The sequence below is a fragment of the Suncus etruscus genome, chromosome 9, assembly GCF_024139225.1.
Source record: "Suncus etruscus isolate mSunEtr1 chromosome 9, mSunEtr1.pri.cur, whole genome shotgun sequence".
Taxonomy (NCBI): Eukaryota; Metazoa; Chordata; class Mammalia; order Eulipotyphla; family Soricidae; genus Suncus; species Suncus etruscus.
Window position 1 is genome coordinate 3,619,899 of NC_064856.1, and position 15,208 is coordinate 3,635,106.

At 34.1% G+C, this 15,208-nt stretch overlaps 1 protein-coding gene across 1 annotated transcript in view; it reads left to right on the forward strand.

The window, feature by feature from the left end:
• Positions 1-15,208, forward strand: part of HAO1 (hydroxyacid oxidase 1) — a 76,500-nt gene that overhangs the window by 41,541 nt on the left and 19,751 nt on the right. Inside the window, exon 4 of the mRNA XM_049779306.1 lies at positions 4,189-4,364. Coding sequence (XP_049635263.1) covers positions 4,189-4,364 — 176 coding nt within the window. The remainder of the gene's footprint in view (positions 1-4,188; positions 4,365-15,208) is intronic.

The following is a 15,208-nucleotide window of genomic DNA, read 5'->3' on the forward strand; positions in this document are numbered from 1 at the left end:
AAATAATTTATATATTAAATTAAAAAGTATATTTGGGGACTATTCAATGCACAATGAGTCCCTTACAAAGAAGAAATCCTATCCCTTGCCTCTGGGTCATTAAATAGATTGGGATTCAGAGAATTAAGTTCTAAGCAATCATATTATTATTTTGATGTTGCCCTTTTTCCTTCCTTACGAAATGGAATACTATGGTTATCAGAAACTGCTTTAAGTGTTTTTTTCCTGTATGTCATAATTCGAATAAAAATAGCATTCATGGAGGTTTCCTTTGGAGCCATTGGTAAAACACTGCATCGTGGGTCTCTGTCAAGATATCTGAAAACTTTTTCTTGGCTTCTGGCTTTGAACAACGTTTCAGAGTAACAACAAGGCTTCATTGTGCACTGAAAATTTCTGTAAGGCAACATTCATTCAAGTGTTGATCTGCATTTCACCGTCCAAGAATAACAACAGTTATTTATATAATTTTATCCATGTTTCTGTTTTTTCCTATCCATTTCACCCTTTCACCCCACCCTTGCTAAAACACTGTAGCTTGTTTGGGATGGGGGTGGGGTGCTATGTAGCATATATACACATGCAGATTTTCCCCCTTTTCTCTCTTTTTTAATCCTCTTTACTGATGAGGATTTTAATCCTCTACTGATGAACAGTGTTATTTAAAAGTTAGCTTAATTCAAGTATGGATGATAATTAAAGACCAAATTCTACGACAAAATGTAGAACCCTTGACATCAAAAGAGATGTCCAAGAATTTCAGTTAAGTTCCCAATTAAATCTGAAAAAATATATAAGCCAATAAGGTTTGCAAGAAGTTGACATATTCTATGATCATTAACGATCACTAGATTCTATGAAATGATATGACCAGTTGTTCGAACCTCATTGAAAAAACATGCCTATGTAGAGCTATGTGGATATGAATGTTCATATCCTTATGATAATATGGACCATTCGAGCTCCACAACCAGCTATTTTAGCTGAAAGTACACTCAAGTGTATAGAAGATTAAATCAAGCTTAATTTAAAGGAAATCTTTTCACTCTTTAAAAATTAATTTTAATACTATGTCTATATCCTTATAGGTATATATATATATATATATATATATATATAAAATTATTAGTCATAGGTACAAGATCCATTCTATATTTAGTGAAGATTTTGACAGGGAAGAAATAGAATAGAAGAAATAGAAGAATGTTGATTATGCAAGAGATCAACATTCACCTGAACTCATTTTCAAAGAGGAGATTGGTTTAGTTATGCAGTGTGCAGAAGAGCAAGATGAACACAGGCATTTGTTATTATTCAAAGGCAACTTTCTAGAGGAAGAACTTTTAAATTGTATTTGGTGTTGTATGCTGCTAAGTCACAGGTATATACATACACATAATCTCATTGTAGTATACGAGGATTATCATACAGCTTGTGGTAAAGGCAGAAAACACTTTGTTCCTCATCTTCAGAAACATTAAAACTGCTCCTCTGAGTGATTTCTGAGAAGACCTGAACCTCTCAGGTGGGACCTCCAAACATACAATACCACAAGGAAAGAAATGTAAAAATTCTAGCTCAGGATATCAGGATATTAAATCAACAGGATATTAAATCAACAGAAAATATTTTAGTCGTAGAGACTTAAAGATTAATTAGAGGAATCCTGTTATACATTGGCAAACAAAACTAAACACATTGAATGCAGCAACTCATCAGGGTTCTGTCTTATTTGCAGGTTTTCTAGGAGCTGACAGTAGCAGTAAGCAAGTAGTTTATTTGAAGGATGAAGTTTATACTAGTAGTGCTGGAGGAAAATGGTATAATGAGAAGCCAATGAACTATGGTATTACTTGATTGTAGACAAGTCAAAGTTAATCCTTGTGAAAAATTTTGGAAAATAATGTAAAACATTCTGAATACCTATGTCCAGGGTGAGGGATGTGGAGAACTAACATACTTGATACTTGAAGTATATTTGAATGGTCATTCAGGCTCCAGGAGCATAAATAAGCTATGTGTTAGATTCTCCAAAGAAATATCTCCAACTTGAGAGACAGCCAGGATAGCCAATGATATAAATCCCATTCTGAGCCTGAAAGCATAACATCACATTGCTGGCCCAAATCTAGGAGCTTGAAAACTGTTATTCTGGGCAAGAAATGATGGATGGCTGAATTCAAATTGAGAGAAAAAACTGTTGCCCCCTTTTCACCTTTTTATTCTGTTCGGTTCCTTAACAAATTGGTTGAAGCCAATCCATTTTGCCCAGGGTTATCATTTTTATTAAGTCTGAGAATTAAATGTTAATTTTATCTAGAAGTATCTTGACAGACTTACCTGGAAATAATCTCTTACCAGATATATATATCCAGTCATCTTTTAGCCGAGTTGACATGTAAAATTAGCCATCACACTACAAGCAAAGAAAGGAAGGTTTGTGGAGCTTGAAAGCTTGTTCCATCATCAAGGTAACCTGGGATATTGGAGAGTTAGTATGGGAAGGCAGAGAGTTTCAGAGAAAACAACTGAACGGAAAACATACAAACAAGATTCGATAGTTCTTCTCGGAGCACTTTATTTCTATCTCTACCTTTCCCACTCACCGAAGTAATAAGGCTTGGAAAAATGCTCACAAAAGCAATGGAGGCTTTATCATTGCGGTTCTATTTGTCTATAGAAAAATCTACTAGGACATCTGAAGATTTCCTGACTCCTGCCAGGATACAAATGAGGACTGAATAAAGAACATGTAATTAGAAGTCAATAGACCTGGTGTTGAGTCAAAATGCTTCAGTAACTAGTTTTATGCATGTAGTCAACCTTTCCTAAACCTTTAATTTTCCTTTTTTTTCTTTTTTCTTTTTGGGCCACACCTGGTGTAGTTCAGGGGTTACTCTTGGCTATGCACTCAGAAATCACTCCTGGCTTGGGGGACCATATGGGACGCTGGGGATCGAACCCAAGTTTGTCCTGGGTCAGCCACATGCAAGGCAAATGCCCTAGCGCTGTGTTATCGCTCCGGTCCTAAACCTTTCATTTTCTATAAAAAATAAAATAAATAAATCAGGGGCCGGAGAGATAGCATGGAGGTAAGGCATTTACCTTGCAATCAGAAAGACGGTGTTTCGAGTCCTGACATCCCATATGTCTCCCGAGCCTACCAGGAGTGATTTCTGAGCTTAGAGCCAGGAGTAACCCCTGAGCACTGCCGGGTGTGACCCAAAAACCAACATATATATATATATATATATATATATATATATATATATATATACACATCATAAGATATCAACTTCATTTTCTGAATGTTTTTAATTTATTTATATTTCTAAAATATTGTATGTAAGTTGAATCTTTTAAAATATTTGTAGATAAAATTTTATTTTGTTAATTTTGTTGTACAATGCACAATTTCCATTATTAGTGTTAGTATGCATTACTGGTTGAAATAAAATCAAACACCATGATAAACTTGGACTTGAGTCACAAATACAGGGCCACAGAGAAAGTCTAAGCATAATTTTCATGCAAAAGTAACTGCATTGCAGTGCATGCAGCTACCCAGCCCCATAAGTTCCTCTGAGGACCAGCAGGAGAGTTCCCTTAGTGTAGAACCAAGAACAGGAACTGGAGTTACAGCACAGATGTAGGGCATTTGCCTTGCACTTGGCCAACCCAGAAAAGACCCAGGTTCCAATTGGGTTCCCTGAGCCTGCCAGGAGCAATTTCTGAGCACAGAGCCAGGAGTAACCCCTGAAAGCTGACTGGTGTGCCCTAAAACAAACAAACAAATGAACCAAGAGTAACTTCTAAGCACAATTGGGTGTGGCCTAAACTCCAACCCCAAATAAAATAAAATAAAATAAAATAAAATAAAATAAAATAAAATAAAATAAAAGACATGTACCTTAACTTGATTACATTCTTCTCTGGAATGGCTTTAATGATATAAGTACAGTATAAAATAGGAAACTTTAAATAATCAATTAAACCTACTTGATTCACATTTACCTGGCGTACTCCATGCAGTACAAAGTTTGTTTGCAACCAATTTATGGTTGAAGAGTTAACAACTGAATGATTATGAACAGATAATGTTTTAAAATTGAATTAGTCATTGGTAAAAATCTACCTATCTTTGAGAGTTAGCTAAATTTCTCATGTTATGCTATGTCTTTATTTCAGAATGAAAAATTTTGAAGCCAGTGATTTGGCATTTTCTCCGAAGGAAAATTTTGGAGATAACAGTGGACTTGCCACATACGTAGCAAAAGCAATAGATCCATCTATCAGCTGGAAGGATATTAAATGGCTGAGGCAACTGACATCACTGCCGATTGTGGCAAAAGGCATACTGAGAGGTTAGTTTATGTCTCCACCTGAATTTATATTTGCCTTGTGAACATCTTCATAGGAGATTTTGGAATTTTGAAGGAAAAATATCAGTAAAATTTAGTTTCTCAGTTCTCTTTCTCTGTCTCTGTGTCTCTCTCTGTCTCTCTATATCTGTCTCTGTGTCTCTGTCTCTGTCTGTCTCTCTGTCTCTGTTTCTGTCTCTCTGTCTCTTTATGTCTCTGTCTCTGTCTCTCTGCCTCTCTCTCTCATGGGAGTACTCTGAAAGAGAGTAGGACTACCATGAGTTAAGAAGCTAGCTTTCTCCAAACCACAGAGTTTCTGCAAACACTAAAATCAGACCCATACTTTGAAAACCAAACTTAAAAATGCCAGAGACAGGGAGGGGGTGGGGAAGAAGGAAATGGGGGACATTGGTGGTGGGAAAGTTGCACTAATGAGAGGTGGCTTACATTTTATGTCTGAAACCCATCTCCGAACATTTCTGTAGCTATGGTACTTAAATAAAATATTTTAAAAAATGTGCCGTGAAAATGGCAGGCTGGGAGGATGACGCATTGGAAGGAACCTGGGGAACATTGGCTGAGGGAGGATGGATTGGTGCTGGTACATTTCAACGTCTAAAATTTAACTTAACTATGATTAACTTTGTAGATCATAATTTGTGAATTAATTAAAAATGTGAAGAAAATGTGTAAAAATAAAGTGCTACAGAAAAAAAAAAAGAAGTCAGCTTTCTCCAAATAATGGGATGGCACTGCTCTATTTTGAAGCTATCACTGAATCATGGATTTTGGCAAAATAGAAGTAGATAAAATGCTTTGAGTTAATTTTATTGCTGAAACCTGTAGCAATTGCTCTCAGATTCACAAGAAGACCCATGATTTATGTCATGTTAGCCAACCTGTTCTATGAGTCTTTTCAAATTCTTTCTTATTCCCTTCAAGGGCAAATAACTGTGATCACTTTTTTTTTCTTTTTTTTTTAATATAAATTTTTATTTTGATCATAATGGCTTACATATTGTTGACAATAATATTTTAGGTACATATTTACATAAAATCAGGGGGGATTCCCATCGCCAAATTGTCATCCCTACGCCTCCGTTTCTATCCTACCTCCCTTTTCCTTTTCCCTCACCCCAGGGCGGCTAGAATATGTGGTCCCCTCTGTATCTAACCCACTACTTAGTAGTCTTGCACCTGTTTGGTCCTGATGCCTCCCTTATTTCCCCCTCTATCTGGAGTCAGGACTAGCTAGTTCAAGTTGCGTGGTTTTGTTTGAAGGAGAAAAAAGCAATAAACTGGGGTAAGAGTCTAATACCCCGAAAATGGGCGGAGTTCTTCTAAAGGCTCTCATCATCACTCTGGGAGATGGAGAAAAAGTAGGTGAAACACTCCACTAGTACCAAAAGAAGTGTCAAATATCCAGTGAGGGCTCCAGCTATTTCGATAAGCACCACACAGAGCAGACAAAACAAACAAACAAACAAGTAGAAAAAAAATAAAACAAAAACAGACAAACAAAAATCACGCCATGGTCTTGAATTAAGAAACATGGCATAGCACATAACGAAAGAGAAGAAAGGAAGAGAAAAAAAAATAGAAAAAATAAGTATAATTGGGGACTACACTTTCAATAATCACACCCAAACAGAGAAATCGACCAAAATAGATTGGTAAATCAAAAATAATAATAACAATAATAAATGAAGGTACTATATATATTTATATCAAAAAAATAACCAAGGTTTTGTGCTTTTTGTATTTTTGTTTTTTTCCCTCCTGCACTGGCACAGTAAATATTGGGGTCATTCGAAAAAGAATTCACTTGGCCTAAGAGATATGGGATTTCTCCGTCCTTGGAGCATACTGTCATGGGATCAACTCTAGACATTGCTCAGGATCCTTTACTTTGCCGGTGGTTTTTTTTTTTTTTTTTTCCTTTCTTTTTTTTTTCCTTTGGTGTGTGGAAGACTTCTGCTCTGTGTTTAGAGGTCTCAGTATCTGTACAGATCCTGAGGTGGGACTTATGATGAAGTCAGTCTTTGTGGTTCTAGAGGTTCTGTTACCTCAGTGTCATTTTAACCCATCTTCTGTGGTTGATGATCTTGGTCTTTGCACTGAGCCTAGGGTGGCACCTAGGATAGTGTCTTTCTTTGTGCTCCCAAAAGCCCCATTCCGTTACAATTGTCTCTGCCGGATCTTTGGGGCTGGGGATCATGATTCTTGTGCAGGTCATAGTTCAAACCCTAAACTAGGGCTTATTTATTGGTCCCAAGATGTATACAGTCTGGTCGTGAATCAAGCAGCCAGTCATCTGTAAATCCCGATCTTGGGTTTTTGTCCTACCAAAGGGAGCCAAGACTTCTGGTTTTGTCTTGTCGTTAGTTGGTAAGGTAGGCTAATCTGCTCTAAGGTCAAAATGATCGCATTTTCCCCGTTGTCAGGATATCATGTTAGAGGTGGGCCTTGTTGTTGGTCTCGTCGTATTAAGGCCGTCCTGGATGGAGTTTGTTTCCTGCAGCTGTTGTGGAGAGCTGTGCCGTTTCTATGTCGGAGATCCAGGGTTCAAGGCTGGATGAATGGTATCTAATCACCTGAGGTCTAATTTGATTTCACATGACATATTTTCAAGGCAGGAGATATCCCTATATTTTAAATAACTATGAGTTCCTATCTCTAGTAGATAAGAGCTCTCTTTTATTTTTTTTTTAAATGTAAAATTTCCCCTTTACTTAGTGTGCCTTTGTAGGGGGAAGTGGTGCTACATTATAATGTCTGTGTATTCGTGGGTGGACTGATGGGATAACAGCCACAGGTCACCTACCAAAAAACGAAGAAAAAAAAAAGGGGGGGGGATTGAAACTGTATGTGCTCACAAATATATATGAAGGACAAACATTTTAAAAAAAAAGATAAATAAATAAATTAAAAAAAAAAGAAATAAAATGAGTTAGCGAAATTTTTATGGGACCAAAGTGGTGCAAAAGACTACCTTACATTTGGGGGAGGGCAGGTAAAGAGGTGGTGTATTACAGGTCTTATGCCTATGTTGGAAGTACAGTTTTTCCCATTGTCTTTTGGGTTTTTCTTGTGGTGTGTGGGTTCCCAGGCATCTTCCTAACCCACCCCCTGACCTTCTTCAGATTGGTAAATATTTGCGGCAGGGGGGTCTGTGATCGCTTTTTTAAGTGTGAGAAATACCACATCACCTTACAGTAAAAATAATTGTTCAACAGAATTTTAAAAATCTTGGTTTTTTTTTTTGTTTTTTTGGGTCACACCCAGGAGCATTCAGGGGTTACTCCTGGTTCTGTGCTCAGAAATCACTCCTGACAGGCTCGGGGTACCATATGGGATGCTGGGATTCAAAATACTGTCTTTCTGCATGCAAGGTAAATGCCCTACCTCCATGCTATTTCTTCAGCCCCAAAATTTTAAAAATCTTAAAAATCAAGTTGCAGGTATTAAAGAACATTACTAATTCCCTTCTATCCACATATTTTCAAGTACCATAGGGATATGCAAATGACTAAAATGATTTGAAGGGTAAGAATGTGTTTTTCCACAAAAATACTTTCATTTCTTAGAAGACATTTTAAAGTATAGTCTTATAGATATTTGCCAAAAATGTATTATTATTATTTTTCGGGAAAATGTTTAAGTAAGTGGCTCTTGGATGAGACATAGGGTTAATTTCCTCTGGTTAACAATGTCAAAAATTCATAGGTTTTACTTGAAAACATGTGGTCCAGATGGTTTCTAAAAGCCTCTATTTAAGTTGCTAACTTTTCTATAATCACATATATAGAGATATGAAATCAATAAAAGTTAAAGAATTAGCCAAGCAAAGCTTTGTAAACATATTTAAACATTTAAAATATATGTAAACATAGTTAAATGTATTTAATCTAGTTTTGTTATAATCTGTTATATATATATATTTGCTTTTTGAGCTACACCCTGTGATACTCCTGGCTATGTGCTCAGAAATCGCTCCTGGCTTGGGGGACCATATGGGACTCTGGGAGATAGAACTGTAGTCCGTCCTAGGCTAGCATGGGTAAGTCTTACCGCTTGTGCCACCACTCCAGTCCCCTGTTTAAAATATTTTACACATTCTTTTTGTTCCTCATTACACTAGTTCAAAGTTTCTGTGAATTATTTTTAATATATCCTACTATCGAAGATACCCTTAAAGAATAGTTTCAATAACTTGACTAATAAAAAAAACAAAAACAAAACTAAAACAAGGGCCAGAGTGGTAGTACAGCAGTAGGGCGTTTGGCTTGCATGCAGCTGACCCAGGACAGACACGGGTTCAATCCCCAGCATTCCAGATAGTCCCCTAAACCAGGAGCAATTTCTGAGCATAGAGCCAGGAGTAACCCCTGAGCGCAGCTGGGTGTGGCCCAAAGACAAAGACAAATCAAACCAAAAAAAACCCAGCAAAACAAAATAACTTACTTATGACTGAATTGTCTTGATGATAGCTAGTTCTATTTTTTTTAAATCTACATTCAGCTATGGGTTCTAAAGGGTAGTAAGTTAAAGATTCTATTTCTTTTACTTAGTGATGCAATATTTACTCACTGAGCCATTCATTTTATAAACATTTATTATACATACCAAAATAAAAGACTGTAATGAGGTCTTTGATGGCATATTTGATGGCATCCTTTCTTGTAAGACTAATGAATCAGAATGAAGGAGCAATGAGATGCTCCAGGTGCTAGTAGACTCTATGAATCGTACAACTGGAGCTTCAAACAGAAGATGGACAACAACAAGAAAAGGTAGTGAAGGTAACAGTTCAATATGCAAATTGGTGCTTGAATTTGTTATAATATCAACTCAAGCAGTATGAATAAAAATTTATAAAACATATGAGCAATTTTAGCAAAAGTAGATTTGAAAAGGTGTGTGAACCACTTAGAACCCTGATTTCAGAAGTATCCTAATAAGCTTTGCATTTAAAAAATCAAGGGGACTAGGAATAACATAATGCATAGGGCATTTGTCTTGCAAGTGGCTGACCTATATTGGATCCCTGGCATCCCATATGATCCCCCACACCTGCCAGGAGTAATTTTTGAGCAATGCTAGGTATGCCCCTCCCCAATCAAACAATGTATAATGGACATTGTATCTGAAAGTGGAGAAATTGTATTAAAGGAGATGAAATTTAGGAAACTTGAGGCCTAACAAAATATTTCTGTGGCTATATGAGGAAAATGAGAAGGTATAAATTAATAGAAAATGCATATTCAAATATTAATTATCTTATAATAGAAGTGGCTCAAAGAAACTAGCTTGAAAACCAAATTTCAGTATTATAATGTAATATTTAACTGAGTTAAAGAGGACAAATATAAGACAAGTTTATTAAAATTTTAATTTACTATTCCTAAAATATATTACTCCCCCTGAATTTGTCTTCTGAAATATTATATTTTTTGTCTAGGATATAGTGCAAATCTGTTGAATTACACTTTATTAAACCATCTGCTATGTTGAAAATATGTTTCTAGAACTTTCTGTATTTATCTAAAACTACCATCTTTCTTTTCTTTTATCCATATGTATAATGCGACTTTTTCCTACATATTGTTCCTACATATTGAAATATTTCGCACACAATAGATAGGCCAAATATTTATGAGTGAAATCCTCACTGAAAACTCTCTGTTTATATAATATAATCGGAAAGAGCTCAAAAGCAAGAGAAAGGGAGGTTGGTGCAATTGGCTTTTGAACAGAAATGACTTATTTATACATGTATAGTTCACATTGTCTAGTTTTCCTGTAACTATTTATTTCATCTATTTAACAAACAAGAATCATTGCTATGGCAACTGCATCCAGTTGTGCATATGCTCAATCTGGATATGGGGTGGGTTGGCTGAGCCAGTTCTGGGAATCTTGTTCTTATTCACAGATCTTCATTCTGAAGTCACATAGACTGACTGAGAATCTCTTGTCCTTTACCAGAGAGAGGTACAGGCTATGTTTGCAGGAACATTAACCAATGGAAAAGATCTCTATGAAACATCCCTCACTTTACCAGCACTTTAAGGGTTACATTATAATGAATGCAAATTGGACTGCAGGAAATAATCTCTTGTTGTGGTTAAACTCTGTTCTTGGAAAACTTCAGCACAACTTCCAAACATATACATGAGACAGGATTTGGTCCTTGCCAGTACTCACGCGAGCAAATAAATTATTATATAATCGAAGGCATAATTTTTTTTATTTTCTTAAAATAAAAACTCTAACAAAGCAACTAGGATGCCTCACTTCCATAAGAATTTTTTTAGTTTTGTTTCTCAGAAGTTTTTAAAATTGTGTGCATGTGAATAGAAGATAGATATAGATAGATAGATGATAGATAGGTAGATAGATTTTATTCTTCCCCCAAATGCAAAAAATATTCACTAGATGTTCTACGTTGTATTTTATTTAAAACTGTTGCATTTCTAACTAGGATTTAGCTAATATACAATTCTATAAAATAGTACAGACTCTTGGATCAAAAGTTCCAAAGGGAAATGTTGAATATTTCCATTTGAATTTGAAATATTTTTCCCTCTCTTTTAAAAAATAAAACATAAAAATGTGGAAAAGACTTCCTATAGTAGTTCAGAAAAGGTATTCATAGATTTTTTTGTTTTTTACTTTCTTTGCTTTCCAGATTTTCATTATCCTAATTTCTTAGAAAACCACTTTATCAATTTCCTTATGTTCTCAACTCTGCAAAGGTACATGGGAGATTACTTGAAATTATGCAAGATAAACTTAAGATTTCATAAGTAGCATTTATTTTAAATCGTAACCTCTTTATAATTTTAATCCTCACTAGGATGAAAATTCATTGCTATCATCAAAATTAAAGCAGACTTGCCAAAAGCAGGTAACAAAGCTTCCACTTAGTCATCTCCCGCACCATCAGATGAAGGGAATAATAATAGTCAATAACTATCTGAGATTTTAGAGTGATCTATTATACTAGTAAGATCTATTATACTCATTTAATTCACATGCCAATCATGTCATTTAAGCCCCAATTTTTATGTTGCAGTTCATTGATGTGCAGAGCTGTTAAATCATTTTCTACTTACATAACAAGCAAGAAGCAGATGTGAAATTCAAATCTAAATGGTTCAATTATTAAGCTTAAGCATTGATCCCTTTCATATTATATGGCGTAAATTTACTGATAGATAACATTCACTTCCTCAAAATGCATATTAACTTCTATGGCAACAGATATCAAAATATAAATCCGGGTGGGTATTGAACACATTTTTAATCATAAAGTTTGTAAACACAACAGTGCATGTACTTTTATTTTTTTTGATAGTTCAGAGATCTTTTATTTTTAAAAAATGCCTCTCATAGTTTTAATCGTTTTATGATAGTTTAATTTTTAATAGTTTTATTTTAATTAATTTTAATAGAAGTACTAACATTTAGTACTACTAGAGTATATAATATATCACATATATAGGACGATATATAGTTTTATTGATATGTACATTTTTAGGAAATTTAAAATAGCAATTAGAATTCCAGAAAAAGAAAGCCATATTAATTTACATTCATGGTTCAAGTATAAAGCAACATATATAAACATATATAATATTATATAATGTCATATATATTATATACTCATATACATTATAACATACTGTATTTTATATGATATGTTATTATATTATAAATGATATATCATTTTGTTATATATAGTATACCATGTCCAAAAACTGAATGCCTGGATCCTTCTGCCATTATCCCAAGATCTTTGTTTCTGCATCAGCATCATGAAATCCCATTTCTATTGTAAATTTTAATTTTTTCTTTAGGGCCATGCACAGTAGTATTCACAATTTGTTCCTGCTTCTGAATGGGGCTGACACTTGGTAGTTCCTGGGGAATGTATTTGTGCCAGGGACTTAAACTGGGGTCTTCCATGTACAAAGAAAGCACTTTAACCTCTCTCGTGTATCTCCACTCCTATAAATTTAAATTTTAAAATTTTTATTGTGATTGGTATCAAGCACACACCTGGAAAACAAGAGCAATTTCTAGGTTCTAAATATATTTTAGATTCTTCAGTAGGATTACTTGTGGATACATCTATACTTTTAAAAATTGTGTATAATCACTTTATTAGAAAAGATTTGCTCACATAAGCATCAAAGCAGACTTTCATATCCCAGTCAAATGCTGACTGTACCTCTTTAAACTAATCTAAATGAAATAAAAGTCAAGTTCCAGTTTCTCAGTCAAATTTCCATTACTGCATGGAATGGCTATGTGTGTGTGGCTAGCATTTACTATATGGAAGTGTAGATATAGAAATTCAATCAGCATAGATGTTCTATTGAGTAACAGTTTTAAGTACATATGGTTAAAGTTGAGAAAACACCTAAATATAGTTTGCCATAAAAATAAAATTCAAAAATATAATTATAAAAGAGAAAAGAAAAATATTTATTTCAGTTTGCCACTGAAATAAAATGATTGATTAAATGATGGCACCAATGACACTTTGCAAAGCTTATTCAGCAAGAAAATATGATGAAAACCTTTTAAAATAGTGTCAGAACAATTGGCTTCAGATGGAGAGAAAATAGTACAAAACTGTTATTTCTAAAAGAAGGTGGCAGAAATTCTTTTCAATATCTATAAGCACTAAAAACCTGTGTATTTATTTTTTAATTATAAAAAATGATTTTCCAAGCAAGAAATAATAAAATAATAATAAAAATTGGATCATTTTGTAAGAATTTTTAATTTGATGTACTATAAACAATAGAGAATGTAAATTAAGCGAGGGCTGAAATGAGAGTACAGTAGATTCAACCCAATGGGACCAGGAACAATTGTATAGATTGCAGGTCCAGAGTAGTCTGAAGAGTAATCAGCCTATGCTAGAATAGTAAAACGTCTCCAGGCATTTGTCTACAGAGAAGAACTAAGGAGATGTAAGTTTAACTAACAAAAACCTTCAACAGAAAAGAGTGAATATATTTTATAATCTCATAATAAGTGGAGACAAAAGAATATTTAAAATAGCAATTCTATTTCCAGAGAAAGAAAGCTATATTAATTAACATGCATGATTCAAATAGAAAACAACATTAAAATGTAAACTATTAATCAAGTAAAGGGGTGAGGAAAAGTCCCTTTAACCTTACATCCTTTTCTCATGAGCAACTCAAAAATTTCTGATGAAATTCCACAAGATGTGCAAAGTTAGTTAGTGCTTTCTGAGTATCAATCCATCATGAGATTATTGTGCTCATGACATCAGCTAACCCCAAGTATCCTTCAAATACTTTATATTGGGGACTAGAGTTTCAATATTTAATTACTCGAGAAACAGAAACACTGAGTTTCTAACATAAGGGTTTAATATTTTCCTAAAATGGTAATTTTAGAAAAATATTTCTGATTTTTAATAGAATTAAAAATGGAAATATTAAAAACTACTCTATGAAGCACTCCAACAAAGTGCTCTAGCACAAATATTTAAAAGGGAATTGTTAGTTTTTGTATCAATATTTTTTGATATCTTGATCCTCACTGAATGTATTTATGTTCTCAATGTTCTGGATTCATTTATTTAATTTTCCAAAAGCTGCTTTTGATTGGAACCTGATACCAACTGCTTTTGACTGTTAAACCTGAAGACCAATGAGGTTTCCATTATTCAATTTGTAAATAACTTGTTGTTGGGATCTTATTTAAAACAGTAGTCTAAAATGTAAAATAGCTTCCTAAAGTTTGAAATTGATCTACAAAAAATTAATTTTTTAAATTTTATTATATTGAAACCATTGTCATCTACAGTAAACACAAAATTGAGGACCATATGACTCAGCGATCCCTCTTTTGGAAATATATCCCCAGGACAGAAGAAATTAATTTTTTAATTAATACTTTTCTGTAATTTTTAAAAACAATTTTCAGTATTCATTATAGTTGACTAGATTAGCATGTTGAAAAGATAAGCAAATATCTTAATATTGTGTTATAAGTAAAAAGCCTGTTTGGTATACAAGCGGGGAGCAGGAGAAAGAGAGAGGGGCATCGGTGATGGAAATGTTGCACTGGTGAAGGGGGGATGTTCTTTTTATGACTGAAACGCAACTAAAATCATGTTTGTAATCACGATGTTTAAAAAAAGATATTAATAAAATACATCTAATTGTTAAATATACATAACAGCACAATTTTCAAAGATTTAGGTTTTGCTACACAATATTTAAAATTATTATTTTTTATGGTTCATACTCAATGGTACTCTGGGCTTACTCCTGGCTCTATGCTCAGGGATCACTCCTAGTGGCATTTGGGGGACCACATGTGGTGGTAGGGAGCAAGTGTCCTACTTACTAGCATATAATTCTAGTCCCTGAAATACTTTTTCAAAATTTTTCTAATATTTCTAATATTAAAAATTCATAATCATCGGCTGATCCAGAATGAACCTTGATTTCATCCCCAGTGTCCCATATGATCCCTCAAACCAGGAGCAGTTTCTGAGTGCAGAGCCAGGAATAAGCCCTGAGTGTCTCCGGGTGTGACCAAAAACCCCCAAAATAAAAAAATTCATAATTGTTATACTATCCAAATTTTAGAGGCAAAATCTTGCTAGATGTAAAGTAATATCTTATTAATAAATATACTAGGTAAGAATGCTTCCTTATGTGAATATTTAAATTTTAATTGTATTTAAATATTTTACCTATACTCTTGCTTTATTATTTATTCTAAGCTCCACATCTTTGTCTTGCTTTTTAGTCAAGGAATCTACCACTGTTCTTCTAGATTCAAACTAT